This window comes from Crocodylus siamensis, chromosome 3 (genome assembly GCF_052110815.1).
Source record: "Crocodylus siamensis isolate JL-2025a chromosome 3, ASM5211081v1, whole genome shotgun sequence".
Classification (NCBI taxonomy): domain Eukaryota; kingdom Metazoa; phylum Chordata; order Crocodylia; family Crocodylidae; genus Crocodylus; species Crocodylus siamensis.
The window spans coordinates 238,586,400-238,602,473 of record NC_143397.1 but is presented as its reverse complement, the minus strand read 5'-3'; the positions used below and the strand labels follow the sequence as shown (position 1 = coordinate 238,602,473).

The window sequence follows — 16,074 nt, the reverse complement described above, 5'->3', positions numbered from 1 at the left end:
CACTATTCATAGGACCAGTATGAACAGATTTTTTTTTGCCCTGAAAACTGTGTTACACTGTGCCTTGAAACCACAGTGTGAGGTGGTAGCCCACAGGATGGCTTGGTAAGTCTGGATTTCAAGAAAAGCATTCATCATCACATCAGTCAGGTCAACCATAATGGAAAGTTTGATGGTCCCTGACCACAGTTAGATATAGTGGTTAGCTGGCACGTTCTTGCTGTCGGGAACAGAGGATAAAGGGAATGTTCAGGACATTTCAGTATTTCTTCATCCCTTAAAATATGGACGTGTGTAAAATCTGGATACTTAATGATATAATCCAACCTACAGTGGAAGCATGAGGAAGCTGCGATTTCATAGTTTCATAGTTGTTAGGGGCTGGAAGTGGTCTTACAGATCGTTGGGTCCAGTCCTCTTGCACTTGGGGGATAGGGGTTTCTTTATTGTTGTTTCACTGTTTTGTGAGTTCGTCATTGACACATATTAGGCACCTATAGAATACCCTTAAAATAAGGGTAAACACTCAAGTCTTCATTCTGGTTTCATGATGGATGCTATGTCACAACTGTAGTGCTTGTTGAGGCTTTCTAGGAAAGATGACCCAAGCCATTCGAAATTCCTGGTACTTGAAAAGCAACAGTGTAAGTTTTAAGTAGTATATGAATACTCATTTACCCTAGTTACTCCACACTTGTAACTTCAGAAGGGCCTAAATTTGCAAGTCACCATTAACCAGTAATTCAAAGTAACAGCGATAAAAACTGAACCAGATTTGAAATAGTATTAATTGAACCAGTTGTAAAGGTAAGTGAAGTTTTGATCTTGATAGTATTTTTTAACTTATTGCTTAATTAAAAGTGGGCAAGTTACGCAAGTTTCTGGGAGTGAACATAATATTTTTCCCCTGATTTTTTTAGACTTATTGAAGTCCATTCACCTGATGGCAAGCACACTGTGGTACTAAGGAGTAAGGATTCAGCCACAACCCAGGCCTGGTTCAATGCTATCCACTCCAGTATCAATGATCTCATCCCCAGGGTGGTTGCAGAAGTCAGAGACCAGCTGGGTAAAACAGGGATCGCTGGAAGTCGAGAAATTAGGCACCTAGGCTGGCTTGCAGAAAAGGTAACAAAACTATTTTTATTTTCATTTCAAAGCTCTCTGTATGTTTTTGAAATTGGCCTTATCTGGAAAGAAAGGCTGACTCAGGTGTTTGTTTTTATATAGGCTTTGTGAAGGGTGCTGCGTCTTGTGCTAGCTGTCACCTATAGTGCATTATGTAATTCAGCTGACCATTTAATTGGTCTTTTGAGCCTCCTAGCTCAAGCATCTCCTATAGCTTGTCTCAAAAAAGGTTTCAGTCTGAATTCACCAGGAAGGCCTTTGGTGATCCTTGGGTGTTAGTTTGAAAACTGTTGTTCTAGTATGATGTAAATTCTAGCAGACATATGGAGCTACACAAGTTCTAGATCTCAAGGAATCCACTTTATACTGTAATGGTGTGTGTGCTATGACTGGCTCCAGTAGCAGTGCTTTAGTACCATTAGGGAATGTCCTTTAAAAGGACGCACTATAACTCTTCAGCAGTTATTTGTTGCATCTGTGTGTAACATAATGAGGCAAAGGATGCCAAGTTGTTTAAATATCTTTTGTCACCCCACCCAAACTTCAAAAAGCCAGCAAAACTGAGTTAGCTCTGCTGTTTAACTGAGGATGACCCTCCCCGCCCCACGTTATTTAGCCTGTAAAATTTTGGAATGAACTTCCTTCCCCTTAATAGAATTGAGTCCTGTGTTAGAATGCCTGATGGAAATGTAACATTTTTTCAGGGCAGCCAACTCTCTACCCACTCATCTTTGCAAGCTTTTTAAAGGTAAAGTATTTTTGTCTTCTCCTGGCATGTTTCAAATAATCTCCCCAGAAGGAATGAAATACCCATACCTATCAGGTATACAAAAAAATTAATAGTATGTAGATTAGGTTAATAGAAAAATACTTGTAAAATATGAGCAGGTTAAGAGATCACTGTTAAGAGCATACAAAACAGGAATTTTAGGGGCACTTGGTTGAGTGCCTTTCTTTTATTTAGAAGTGTATGATCTATACACTACATAGTGGGATTAAAATAGAAAGGACATTGCCTATCGTTCCTTAGCAGCAATAATGACATTTAATTTTAAAAGTGCTCAATTTGACAGTAGACTCAAGTGTTATATGAAGATTCTGACATAGAATAGCTGCCACATCCCACAGTAGAGGTGGGTGAGCATTTCACTGGTGGACAGTTGATTGCTGAAGATAGTATAGAGTGATAATGAATAGAAGGATTGCAAAGGAATTGTTAAAATGATTACTTGGCATATACTCTTTATAGTGCTGAAATGAGTGGAAAGTACCTGTATTATCCTCAGTCTGCCTTTTTCATAACATTCACCACACAGGCAACCTCCATTCCATGCTTTTGAGATGTATACATTTCTTCTATCTAATTAGCACACTCCAGCAGCCTCAGTGTCACATGTATTCAGCATTCCCGCACTTCAAAATGGCAGCAGGGGTGCTTTAACTAAACTTTAACTGCTATTTTGAAGTGTGGAACACTGAATACATGAGATGCTGCAGGCGCTTTAATTGAAGTGGTTCTCAGGGGCTGCTCTAATTAAAGCATCCCCCACCCTGAAGCACATGTATGCCCTTAGTTTATAACCGTTAAGGAAGATTTATGGCACCACTTACAAAATCATTACATTGAGTGCTCAACACAATGTAATAAAGTTAATCATGATGGATTCTTTTGACTGTTGTGGGACTGTAAAATGTAGTCTCATAGAAATTCCATTGTAGCTTGCTATAATTACTGTCCACTTAAACTGAAGTTTGTCTTGGATTCTGTTTGACTGCGTACTAAATTTAAACTTCAACCTTTACATTACTATAAAAATTGGTCTGTTAGAGAAGTGCTGGGGCAATATTAAAATAAGTAGCTGGTCATGTAAGGCTATACCTAATAGCAATTGCCAGAACTCTCCTGAGACCACAATCGTTCCACATCAAAAAGTCAACCATTAGTTGGTCTGCTCTAGAATGAAACCTCCAATTCCACTGCCAAAGGATGCCCCTGTTTCTGTTCATCAATATGCGTTATGGTTTTAGATGTACTTCAACAGGCAGCAGGTTTTTAAACAAGGCAGTACCTGCAACAAAAGACTTGGTGCGTATATGGAACCTAAAATCATAGATTCATAGAATATACGCATTAAGTCTTTTGTTGCAGGTGTAGTGCCTTCTTGAGGAAACTGAGTTAGTGGGAGAAAAACAGGAAAATGTGTTTTCAGGATTATAAAATTTTTAAACATCTTGGTGGTGGTCAACAATGTCAAAATAGAGCATCCCTCAAGCTTTAGAGAAATGTCAGAATAACCTCCCTTTTCCTTTAAAGCTGGTTTGTGACTCTGAAAGTGATGGGTGTTTGATTCCTTCTGCATTGAGTATCATTACTAGATAGCTATTTGGTGAAAGGCACATTTAAGCAGGCATCTCTTGATGTGCACTGGTGATACTTGAGCTCACCATAAGTAGAAGTATGTTTTGTAATTGTTTCTTTACACTTGACACCAGTGGTTCTCAACAGTTTTGTACTCAAGACATCCCTTGAGAAATGCCAGCTCTTAGCTTTCGTTTTTTGACTATGGAAAAAATAATGGAGCAATTCTTCTGTTGCAGAGAACTCAGAAAGATCACAATGAGTCAAAATGCTTTTGACACTACGGATTCCTATTTGAAATCTCTGGGGTGTGAATCAAATATAGATATTTGCACCATATTTCATAGATTTCATAGGCATTAGGGCTGGAAGGGACCTCAGAAGATCATTGAGTCCAGCCCCCCGCCTGAAGGGCAGGAAGTCAGCTGGAGTCATAGGATCCCAGCAAGATAAGCATCCAATTTATTCTTGAAGGTGTTCAATGTAGGTGCTTGATCCACCTCTGATGGCAGGCTGTTCCAGATCTTGGGGGCTCGGACAGTTAAGAAATTCTTCCTTATGTCCAGCCTGAAACGGTCTCGCAGTAGTTTGACCTCGTCATCCCTTGGGGAGCTCTGGTGAAGAATAGTTCCCCCAGATCCTGGTGGTCACCCCTGATAAATTTGTAGGTGGCCTTCAGATCACCCCGAGCCTGCACTTTTCCAGGCTAAATAGCCCCAGGGCTCTCAGCCTGTCATTTTAAGGTCTGTTTTCCTGACCTCTGATCATACACGTGGCTCTTCTCTGGACTCTCTCAAACTTCTCCACATCCTTTCTGAATTGTGCGGCTCAAAACTGGACGCAGTACTCCAGCTGCGGCCTCACCAAGGCTGAGTACGGGGGGAGAATGACGTCCCAGGATTTGCCTGAGAAGCATCTATGGATGCAAGCTAGCGTTTTGGTCGCTATACTAGCCAAAGCATCGCACTGCAGGCTCATGTTCATCTTGTGGTCAATCGTGACCCCCAAGTCTCTTTCTTCTGTAGTGCTAGCCAGCGTAGCACTGACAAGCCTATAAGGATGCTGCAGATTTTTCCTCCCAAGCTGGAGAATCATGCATTTTTCAGCATTAAACACCATCAGGTTCTCATCCACCCATTTGGTGAGACTGTCAAGGCCAGCCTGGATCACCTGCCTATCTTCTGGTGTGGATGCTTTGCCCCAAAGTTTGGTGTCATTGGCGAACAGTCCACTTCTGACTCCAGTGTCCACATTATTAATGAAGGTGTTGAACAATATGGGTCCAAGCACAGAGCCTTGGGGACCCCACTGGTCACAGGACACCATGACGATTGACTTCCATCAATTACTACCCTCTGGGTCCAACCACGGAGCCAATTTCCCAGCCAGCAGATCATGGTGGACCCAAGGCCATAATTGGCCAGTTTCTCCAAGAGGCGATCGTGGGATACCAGATTGAAGGCTTTTTTGAAGTCAAGTTATATGACATCAATCTCTTCTCCCTTGTCCAGGTGACAGGTCACTTGGTCATAAAAGGCAATGAGATTGGTCAAGCAAGACCTACCTGTAACAAACCCGTGCTCGCTATCCCTCAGGATGTTGGCGTCGGCCTCTTTAATAAACTTTTCTAAGACCTTCCCGGGATAGAAGCAGGCTGATGGGCAGGTTAGCTGGATCCACTTTCCTCCCTTTCCTGAAGACAGGCACCGACCACATCAGCCTTCTTCCAGTCTTCGGGCACTACACCAGAGCACCAGGAGGTCTCAAAGATCCGTGCCAGGGGCTGGGCTATGAATGCTCACCAGCTTCTTGAGTACCCTGGGGTGTAGATTGTCAGAGCCAGCTGACTTGAAGGTATCCAGCCTCTCAAGGTGTTCTTCACGAGGTCGGCATTTATGGGGGGCAGGATATCTCCCTCACCCAGACCTACCTGTCCCATAGTGGGCATGGATGTCCCATGGGACTGAAGGAATAGCAGCACAAAGTACCCATTTAATAGGTTGGCTTTTTCCTTGGAATCAGTTGTCTGGTTCAGCAGGGGTCCAGTGTTGCCCTTGCTTTTCCTCTGGCTCCCCACATATCTGAAAAAGGACTTTTTATTGTCCTTGATGCTGGAAGCTAGTTGGAGTTCAGTTGCAGCCTTGGCTTTCCTCGTTTGCTCCCTGCAGGACTGGACCAGTGCAGAATATTCCTCCTTGGAGGAGAATCCCATCCTCCGTCCTTTGTAGGCCTTTCTTTTTAGCCTCAGGAGATCTGCTAGATCCCTGGAGAGCCAGGGGGGCTGCTGTGTCCTCTTGCTGCCTTTCCTCCTAGATGGAACAGAATTAGCTTGTGCATTGAGGATCACTCCTTGAGGAGCAACCACTCTTCCTGAACTCCCTCCCCCTGGGGTTGTGGTCCCTTAGGGCCTCACTGACAAGCCTCCTGAGCTTGTCAAAGTCGGCTTTCCTGAAGTCAAGGACTTCCGTGTTGCTGACTGACTTGCCAGCTTTACGGTGGATGGTGAAGGTGATCAGCTCGTGGTCACTGTCACCCAGCTTCCTGTTGATCACTATGTCGTCAATTAGGTCATTCCCAGTAGCCAGTACCAGGTCGAGCAGCGCTTTACCTCTCGTTGGCCCATAGACTTCTTGAGTCAGGTAGAGGTCATCCATGCACAAGAGGAAGCTTTGCGACCGCTTGGATTTTGCTGAGTGATCCTCCCACGAGATGTCCGGGTAGTTGAAGTCACCCATGACAACCATGGTCCTGGAGCATGCGGCCTCAGCCAGTTCCTGGGTGAACTCCCAGTCAAGCTCTTGACTTTGGGTGAGAGGTCTGTAGTAGACTCCCACCATTGTGTCCCCTGTGCTGTTTTCCCCACGGATTTTAACCCAGAGGGTTTCCAGTTGTCTACCCTGGTTGCCAATATCCGCTTGCAGGGAAGTGTGGCTTTCCTTAACATAGAGAGCTACACCTCCGCCCCTTTTATCTACTTGATCTGTCCTGTACAAGGTATAGCTATCTATACCCATGGTCCAGTCATGGGTGGAGTCCCACCAGGTCTTCGTTATCCCTATGACGGCGTAATTATTTGTGATAAGCAAGAGGATGATTTCCTCTCGCTTATTCCCCAAGCTGCTGGCATTTGTGTACAGGCAGGCAAGTGTCCCCTTGGGGGCTCTTGCCTTGCTCACAGGTTGTACCAGGGCTGGGGCAGGGGTGGGCTCCCTTAAGTGCCTTGGCCTGCTGGCTTTGCAAGGGTTGCTCAGTGGGCCACCAGTGGCGGTAGTCCCCCCATCCCCTGGTGGGCTTAGTTTAAAGCCCGGTGGAGCAGGTCAGCCAGTCTGGCTGAGGAGAGCCTCCTCCTCAGCAGAGAGGTGGAGACCATCTCTTCCCAGCAGCTCGCTGCCTCTCTCACCAAATAGCAGGCTGTGGTCATGGAAGCCAAAGCCTGCCCGATGACACCAGTGCCGCAATCTTTGGTTAACTATGTAGATTCTCCTCTCCCGCAGCCCATACCCTGAGACTGGGAGGATCGAAGAGAACACCACCTGTGCCCTTTTAGCCCCACTCCCAAATCCCTGTAGCACCTCATGACCCAGCTGGAAGCACTCCAATCTGTATCATTGGTGCCCACATGAATAAGGAGCATGGGACAGTGGTCTGTGGGCTGGAGGAGCTTAGGGATGTTCTCTGCAATGTCTTGGATGCGGGCCCCTGGGAAGCAGCAGACTTCCTGGGCTAAGGGGTCGGGGCGGCAGATTACCCCCTTGATCCACCTAGGATGGAGTCTCCCAAAACAAACACTTTATGTTTTGTCTTGAGGAGAGTGGGGGCGTTAGCTGCGGTTGAGCCTGTGTCGCCTGCGGAAGCTGGCAACTGAGCAGGCTCTGCTGCAGCAGCAAGAGGTGTGTACCTGTTGCTAAGCTCTGGCAGGGCAGGGGCCTTGACCACCTTGGTCCATCCCCTTGACTGGACAGAATGGGAGGTCCCCGAGTCCTCCCTTGTCCTGGAGGGAGACTGTGGTCTACCGTCTGTCTCCCGGGGGAGAAGGGCCCAGCGGTAGGAGTCAACCTCCTGCTCGCAGTCCCTGATGGCATGCAGTCTGGACTGTGGCCTGGAGCTCCTCCAACTGGAGCGCCAGAGACCCCAAAAGGGAGCAGACCCCACAAGGGGAGGTAGCCATGCTCCCAGGCCCCAGAAAAAGGGACCTGCAGCCAAGAACCAGGGGCTCTGTCTGCATGGAGCCCAGAACGATGGGCTCTGTCTCAGTGGCCATCTCTGAGGTGCCAGAGCGGGGAGCTGCAGACCCCGAGGGGTGTGGCGAGTGCCCATCTGTGGCATGCTGCTGGTAGGCAGACTGGACCTGAGTCTGCCTACCCTAGGGGGCTCGCAGGCAGAGCCTTGGGCCCACCCATGCACCCTTCTGTGCAAACTACATGCTAACTTGCGTGCCGGCAGACAAGCGCGCCTGTTTGCGCAGCCTGTTCATGCAGCTCCAGTCACATGGCTCCCTGGAGGGCTGGGCGAAGTAGAGGCTTGGGCAGGGCAACTCCTCCCACGCCCTAGGGGTTAACCCCCTCCCACCACAGGTCCCGCTTACCTCTGGCTGTGCTGGGGGTCAGCAGGGGGCTCTGCAGCTGCTGGGGGGTCTCTGGAGGGCTTTGGGGAAGCAGGGGTGCAGTGGACTTTCACCCGCACGTCTGTTGCTGCTCCCGGAGCCTAACTGAATATAACAGCCACAAAAGGATCTCGTGGTACCCAAGGGTGCCATGGCACACTGGTTAAGAAGTGCTGCTGAGGACGGTTTCCCCTACTGGTAACAAGATGCAACATAAGCTTTCCCAAAGGTTGAACTAAGAGAGATAGCTGTTAAGATAATGGAGTTTTTGCCAAAATAGGCCTTTAAATATGAGGAGGATTTTGTTCAAGACCCAGCATTGTTCAAGACCCAACTGCTAAAATATATGCAAGCCAATCAAATTAGTGACCTTTGTATGCTGTAATAGCTAAAATCACTTGGTCAGTCCCACACATTTTCCCATATAAGTTGCTGCTGCTAAATTTGCCTGGTAAAGAAATGACCAGCTGTTTTCTTCTGATAGATCCTACAGCAACATTAAAAATAATGCCATATTTACAGCTGTTCCAGCAAATCCGTCAACCCATCAAAAGATAAGCAACAACATGCGGCTGTCTTCAAACAGCTAATGGAAGTTTCCCAATCACAAGCCCTTGGTCTCATGGGCTAGGAACAGACATTCAAAAAGCTGGAGCCTCAATTTATTCAACCTTTGCAGGTTAGTCCAACTTACCTAGGCTGGAGCCTCAATTTATTCAACCTTTGCAGGTTAGTCCAACTTACCTAGGCTGAACTGGTTTGTAATAGGACAAACATTTGCTCTGGACTGAGGCAATGCATACACATGCAGTTGCTCAGGCCAGGAGCTGGGGGGCACTAGAGTACTAGAGCCGGGGGTGCTGGGGAGACCCCAATACAGTGCCAGCAGCCAAAGGCAGAATAAGCCTAATGGGGCGGGGGAGGGGGCATTGACCCTGAGCACAGGGCGGCTGCCGGCATCACATCAGGGTCTGCCCAGCCTGGCCACCACTACCACTCTGGGCCTGAGTCCAAATAAGCCTCCTTCTGCCGGCTTATTTGGATGCTGGCTGCTGGAGTCGCATTGAGGTGTGCCCGGCCCGGCTGCAGCTGCGGCTGGACCTGTGGTCAAGGCCAGTGGCTGAATAAGCCTCCTCCTACCTGGAGGGGGCTTGCCCCGAGCACAGACTGAGTGGCGGGGGCCAGACCCCACCTCCACCCAGCAGCTGAAGCAGCGAGCAATGAGTGAGATACGGTGACGAGCAGCAGCCTGTTATCACTTCCCGGAGCACGAATCCCTTCCTGGCAAGGGCCACTCTGCAGGCTGCAAGTTAGCAGATGACATCAAGATGGGAAGAAGTAGTAGATATGCTAGAGGGTAGGGCTAGGATTCAAAGTGACCTAGACAAATTGGAGGATTGGGCAAGAAGGAATCTCATGAGGTTCAACAAGGACAAGTGCAAAGTCCTGCACTTAGGAGGGAACAATCCCATGCACCAGTACTGGATGGGGGCTGACTGGCTGGGCAGCAGCTCTGCAGAAAAGGACCTGGGGTTACAGTGCACAACAGGCTGAATATGAGCCAGCAGTGTGCCCTTGTTGCGAAGAAGGCTAATGGCATACTGGGCTGCATTGGTAGGTGTGTTGCCAGTAGATCAAGTTAAGTGATTATTCCCCTCTATTCAGCACTGGTGAGGCCACATCTTCAGTACCATGTTCAGTTTTGGGCCCCCCACTAAAGAAAGGATGTGGACGAACTGGAGACAGTCTAGTGGAGGTCAACAAAAATGGTGAGGGGGCTGGGGGACATGACTTATGAGAGGCTGAAGGGACTGGGTTTATTTAATCTAGAGAAGAGAAGAGAAGACTGAGAGGGGATTTAACAGCAAGCTTCAACTACCTGGAGGGGGGTTTGAAAGAGGATGGAGGTGTAGACTGTTCTCAGTGGTGGCAGATGACAGACAAGGAGCAAGGGTCTCAAACTGCAGCAAGGGAAGTTTAGGTTAGATATTAGGAAGAGTTGTCTTCCTAGGAGAGTAGTAAAACACTGGAACAGATTACCCAGACAGGTGATGGAAGCTCCATCCATGGAGGTTTTTAAGACCTGGCTAGACAAAGCTTTGGCTGGGATGATCTAGTTGGGGATGGTTCTGCCTTGAGCAGGAGGCTGGACTAGATAACCTCCTGAGGTCCCTTCCAACCCTAATTTTTCTGTGATTCTGTGTCACAAAATAAGACCAATCACAGTCTCTTTGTAGAAAATATTCTTTTTGTCAGTAAGTTCACGCCTAAATAGAGTGATACTGGAGGAAAAAAAGTCTAACTTTAGTGTCACAGGCCAGCTGGGCACTGTGAGTATATCAATTTAGTTGCAGACTGACTGAACACTGCAACTTTATTAGCCACTGGGCTTTTTGGTTTGGGATTGAGAAGGTGATGTTGGAAAGGAAAGAAATGACAAGTTTTACTTACAAAAAGAAATGAATTTTACTTAGGACAACAAAAGATATAGTTTGGATATATAATAGTTAATAAAAAGGTTAAGCTAATAAACAGACAATATAACAATACAGACTAAAATTGACAGTGATAATAAAACACACAAAGAAATTAACCACGAGTTCCCACTTGGTTAGTAACTTATCGATAGTCCCTTGGTTAGAAGATGCACGTCAAGTTGAATCAGCAAAGTCAGGCGTCTCTGAACTGGGCTGCCCGAAGGAGAACCAGTGGAAGCCCCTCAGTCAGGATCTGGTCCTCACTCTCGCAGGGAGTAAGAGAGCCGTGGGGGTACGGGACAGCAGTGACCCTTCTGTTCCGTCCTTCCCAAGGGTTACAATGACATGTGTGTTCTTTTATAGTCTAATTATCCTAATTTTTAGTTATATAGCCATTTATAATATTGCTTTATAGCTGTTATCCTACAGGGTTAAAAGGTGTTAGAAATTATAATAATAAGTTACTGCCCAAGCTTGGGCTTATCCAATAAGCAAATTGCAACACAGCATCTTCAGGTTTGAAATTAACATTACCCCGCCTAAATCCAGCCCCTTCGAAACTCTCTGACTATGCTTTTTTGAGATGTTCTTTCTTGAAATGTACTGGATAAGCTAGGCAGTTGAATCCAGGTTTTATCATCATCAAGGCTAAATTCTGAGTGAGAAAGAACTATTAGGTCAGCTAATTTCACAGCTATAGCTTTGTCTTTGAGGCCTTGTCGGTTCCACAAACAGTTATAAGTTACACTTGCGGGTTACAAAAATACAAGCTTCATATTAGACAAAAGTTCCAAATGCCTCCAAGAAGCACATATTTATTGCTTATTAATTTTTTTGGTTCTGGTCATCACACTTTAGGGCTTAGTTTGCAGAGAAATTTGGAGAGTTACAAAAAAAGCCCTCCAAAAATGCACCAGGCTGAAAATACTATTTTTAAAAGCCGGCTATGAAGAATGAAGGGAGAAGAGGGAAAATTTCATGTTTTTCACACTCTAGTCAGTCTCACTAACAAGAGTTGAGGGTTTCTGTCAAGATGAAGGGAAATAGAGGCTTCATGTTGTACCTTCGAAATCAGAGTTTTGCCATTGATCTGCAAAGTCAGGTCCAGGATGTGGGGATTATAAAAATGAAGACTGGATTTTGTTCTTGTATATTCATCGGATCAGGTTGTCAATAAACATCTCCACTTATTTTAAATCATTCTGCATTTCTGAATAGCATATTCCCATCACAGAAGCAAAGGGTTGCTTAAGGTAATTGGATTCAGTGTGGAGATAATAAAGTACCAGTAGTAGGCTTAGTTGCACAAGTTTGTCTTGCAATAAGGAAATCTACTATGTGGGGAATGGTAAATTTTAACTCTGTTTCAGCAAAAGCTGAACACTCTAAAGCCTTGTCTTCACTTAAGTTTCTTTTTTCAGTATAGTTCCTGAAAAAAGAGCAGTTGTTGGCAAACCTACCTAGAGTAGACATAGCAAAAGCATTTTTGCCAGCATAACTTTTTTCCAGTTTGGTTAGCAAGATGAGCTATGTTAACAAACGGTTTTTGTTGGTGTACCGCATCTGTTGTAGGGCTTCTGCCATAAAAAAGGTATAAAAGCACTTCTTTCTGATAGCTAGGCCAACAAAAGTTTTGAATGTAGAGTTGGTTAAAGAAAAGGCACTTCCATGATTTAAGGGCATTCCCATACCTGCGAAATATGAAGTAGTTAACACTTCTCAAAAAGAAATCTCAAAAATCCTTTAGTCAACTTAAGTACAAAGGTCGCTACCAGACCTCCTTTTAATAATTACATTTGAAACTAAATAAGAGAAAGCATGGGTTTTTGGTGTTTTCACTGGATCTTAAATCCAATATTTTAAGCAAATCATTTTCGTCAGAATCAGTGGATGGTTCTAAGACGGGTGGGCAAAATGCGGCCCGGGGGCCGGATGCAGCCCACCAGGCCATTCTATCTGGCCTGCAGGGCCCCTAAAAAATTTAGAAAATTAATATTAATCTGCCCTGGGCGGCCTGTCATGCGGCCCTCAATGGTTTGCCAAAACTCAGTAAGCGGCTCTCTGCCCAAAATAATTCCCCGCCCCTGTTCTAAGACAAGAAATAACCTAACTGGCAAAGTGAATTTGAATTATTTTTCAGTGCATAACAGTATCTCCCAAAGCAAAAGTGTGTTAATACATTGGAGGTTGTTCAGGCTCCTCTCTTATTCAATCATCTTGTGTTGTAACTGAAGTATGGGAGATGTCATATTGCAGTTATCTCCCCCAGTTTTGGACTGGATATTTTCTGTGTTATCTTTCTTTCAGCTTCCCTTAAGCCTTTGAAGCAAAGGATAACAGTCAGATTGTGAAACATACAAGCTGCCCAAACAAGATTTACTGAGATGACAGGAGAGCTTATTTGAAATCTTTTTCTATATTTAAAATGGAAACATTTCCATGTTCTGTTTCCTTTGAATTTATACTCACTGATTCGTGAAACATCAAGGCAAGAGCTGTATTGTTGTTTTGCACTTGGATGGAGGGCATGAGTTTTCAGTACTGGCCTGGTACAATGGAAGGAACAAAGGGGGGGACTTCAATTATTATTTCATATCATTTCTGGGATCTTAGAGAACAGCATCATCATCATCATAATAATAACAACAATAGTTATCATAGCCAATACATAAATAGCATTAAGGAACACAGAATGAAAACTGGAACAGCCTTGCTTTCAGGGTATACCTTGTTCACCAAGATACAGAATTGTGCTCCCTTTGACTTGCTGTGCTCCTGTCTCAGTTAATTTTGTACTCCTAGTCGCTCAGTGACCCAGTTTCAGCATGGGAGGCAGAGACTTCTTTGCACTGTGCCTAGTCCAGAGCTTGATGGTTAGGACACTTTCTTAGGGGAAGGAAGATGTGGGTTCAAACCCGCTTTGGGCAGGGGAGGAAGGGACTGAAAACCCAGGTGTTTTACTCCCTGGGTAACTGTTCTTACCAGTAGACAAAAGGTACATGGGCTCTCTTCTTCTGGGGAAGTTGGATATGGAGGTAATAAAGTCATGTAATGTGTAACACTGAGTCAGGCACATAGTCCTGTGACTAGCATTTCCTGTTGGCTGCCTCTAGGCAACCTGTGGCTCATTGCTTATCTGTGCTGTAGACTGCATATGGCAGTTCATTGACAGAAAAGCAGAGCAATGTCATGAGGCCCTTGATGGTTTGCCAACACTCAGTAAGCAGCTCTCTGCCCAAAATAATTGCCCGTCCCTGTTCTAAGAAAAGAAATAACCGAACTGGCAAAGTGAATTTGAATTATTTTTCAGTGCATAACAGTATCTCCCAAAACGAAAGTGTGTTAATACATTGTAGGTTGTTCAGGCTCCTCTCTTATTTAATCATCTTATTGTGTTGTAATTGAAGTATGGGAGATGTCATATTGCAGTTATCTCCTCCAGTTTTGGACTGGAATTTTCTGTGTTACCCCAGGGCAGATTACTGTTGTCCTCTAAAGTGGTGGTTTTCAACCTTTTTTTCCATTTGTGGACCCCTTTGAAAATTTCAAATGGAGTGGACTGTTGAATTGTAAGTGTGGGCATTCACATACTTTTGATTGATTGTACTAATTTTTTGCAGATCCCACAGACATAGTCTGTGGATCCCCAGGGGTCTATGGACCACAGGTTGAAAACCACTGCTCAGAGGTATGTAAGGCTGCCTGCCTACTGGGGAAATGGGAGATTTAGGTGTGTTAGAGTTGGAATAGGATCACTTTTCCTAACTTTGATGTATCAGTTTGAGGAAAGTGGCAGCTAAGTCTTAGTTGTCTTAGAGGCAGAATAGGATCTAAAAGGAACAGCTTAAAATATATTTGCACATGAAAAATAATGCAGTTAAAACATTTTATGTAATATAAAATAATCAGTTTTAGGTACTTTGGTTTAACTAATTCAGTATTTGAACTCCTGAGCATAGCAATCATTAGAAGAAGAATTTTAAGAAAAAATGGTTTTGTTGTTGTAGCCACAAGTTTTGCTTAATCAATTCTTTAAGCATCCCCATTTAAGAGATGACACCAAAAGGTAAAGTGACTTGGGCTAAGGCCACTGTGTGAACCAGTGGCACATGCAGGAACAAAGTCCAGGCTCCTGCTTCCCAGGTCCCTAGCAGGTGTTAAAATAATGCCACAGCAGATGCATGACAAATAGAACCGAAGAGGTGATACTTTCCCTCTATGCTGCATTGGTCAGTTAAAGTACTGGATCCAGTTTTGGGCGTCGTACTTCAAGAAGGATGCTGATAGACTTGAGAGTGTCCAGAGGAGACCACTCGTATGGTTAGGGGCTTACAGGACAAGCCCTATGAGGAGAGACTGGGGGACCTGGACCTCTTCAGCCTCTGCAAGAGAAGGCTGAGAGGTGATCTTGTGGCCGCCTACAAATTCATTAGGGGGATGCAGCAAGGGATCAGAGGGTGCCTCTTGGGGTAACAAGGAACAATGATCACAAACTGACAGAGAGCAGATTTAGACTAGATATCAGGAAAAACTTCTTCATGGTAAGGGTAGCCAAAATTTGTAAAGGGCTTCCAGTGGAGGTGGTGCTCTTCCCTAACTTGGGGTCTTTAAAAGAAGGCTGGATAGCCATCTGGCTGGGGTCATCTGACCCCAGCACTCTTTCCTGCCTAGGCAGGGGGGTTGGACTTGGTGATCTGTTGAGGTCCCTTCTGACCCTAGCATCTATGACTCTATGAACAGGATCTGATCTCCCAACCATAATGTGTCCTGCCATGCCACATGTGCATGGCAGGATGTGCAGTTCTAGGAAACAGAAACTGGTCCCCATCATGCCATTATTTTAACATGAGCCTTGTAACCCAATTGGGGTTAGCCAGGCTCCCTGCCAGGGAGTTTGACCTCTCCCAGATCTGTCAGCACATCTGGGTACAAGGAAGTCTGAGTGGTTGAATGCCTGGACCCACAATTTCCTTGGGAACTGCAGAGCAGGGCATGTTCAGATGTTGGGTGTGGCTGAGCTGCATGGGGCAATGCAGGCAACCTGCTGGGTTGTGTTGAGCCACAGGTTTACCCTGACCAGGCACCTGAATGTTCCTTGCTCTGAAGCTCCTGAGGTAGCCGTGGGACAAGGCAAGCACCCTGGTGGATTGCAGCAAGCTCTGCAGCTCACTGTGACCCAGCACCCTCGTTCAGCTGATGGGCTTCTTGTGCCAACACCCTAAAAACTGCTGTGGGATTGCACTGCATGGCTGCCAGTCTTCTGACAAGGGGAAGCCCATCAGCTAATGGACTCCCAGTTTGTCACCTAAAGTCAGGAGGTGCAGCTCATGACTGTCAGCTGAGTGTCATCATGTAGCTGGCATTGGGCTACATGGCAGGGCTACCCTGCCACACATTCAATTTAAGGGACGATGGAAACCAGCTACACAAATGTTTCATATTTTGTGGAACATTTTTGTAGCTGGTTTCTCATTTCGTCCCATCATGAATTCCCTAAATGCATGGTA

General features: G+C 45.6%; 1 protein-coding gene across 1 annotated transcript in view; it reads left to right on the top strand.

Annotated features, from left to right (window-relative positions):
• SNTB1 (syntrophin beta 1) overlaps window positions 1–16,074 on the top strand; it is a 198,133-nt gene that overhangs the window by 118,638 nt on the left and 63,421 nt on the right. Inside the window, exon 3 of the mRNA XM_090040573.1 lies at window positions 921–1,128. Coding sequence (XP_089896699.1) covers window positions 921–1,128 — 208 coding nt within the window. The remainder of the gene's footprint in view (window positions 1–920; window positions 1,129–16,074) is intronic.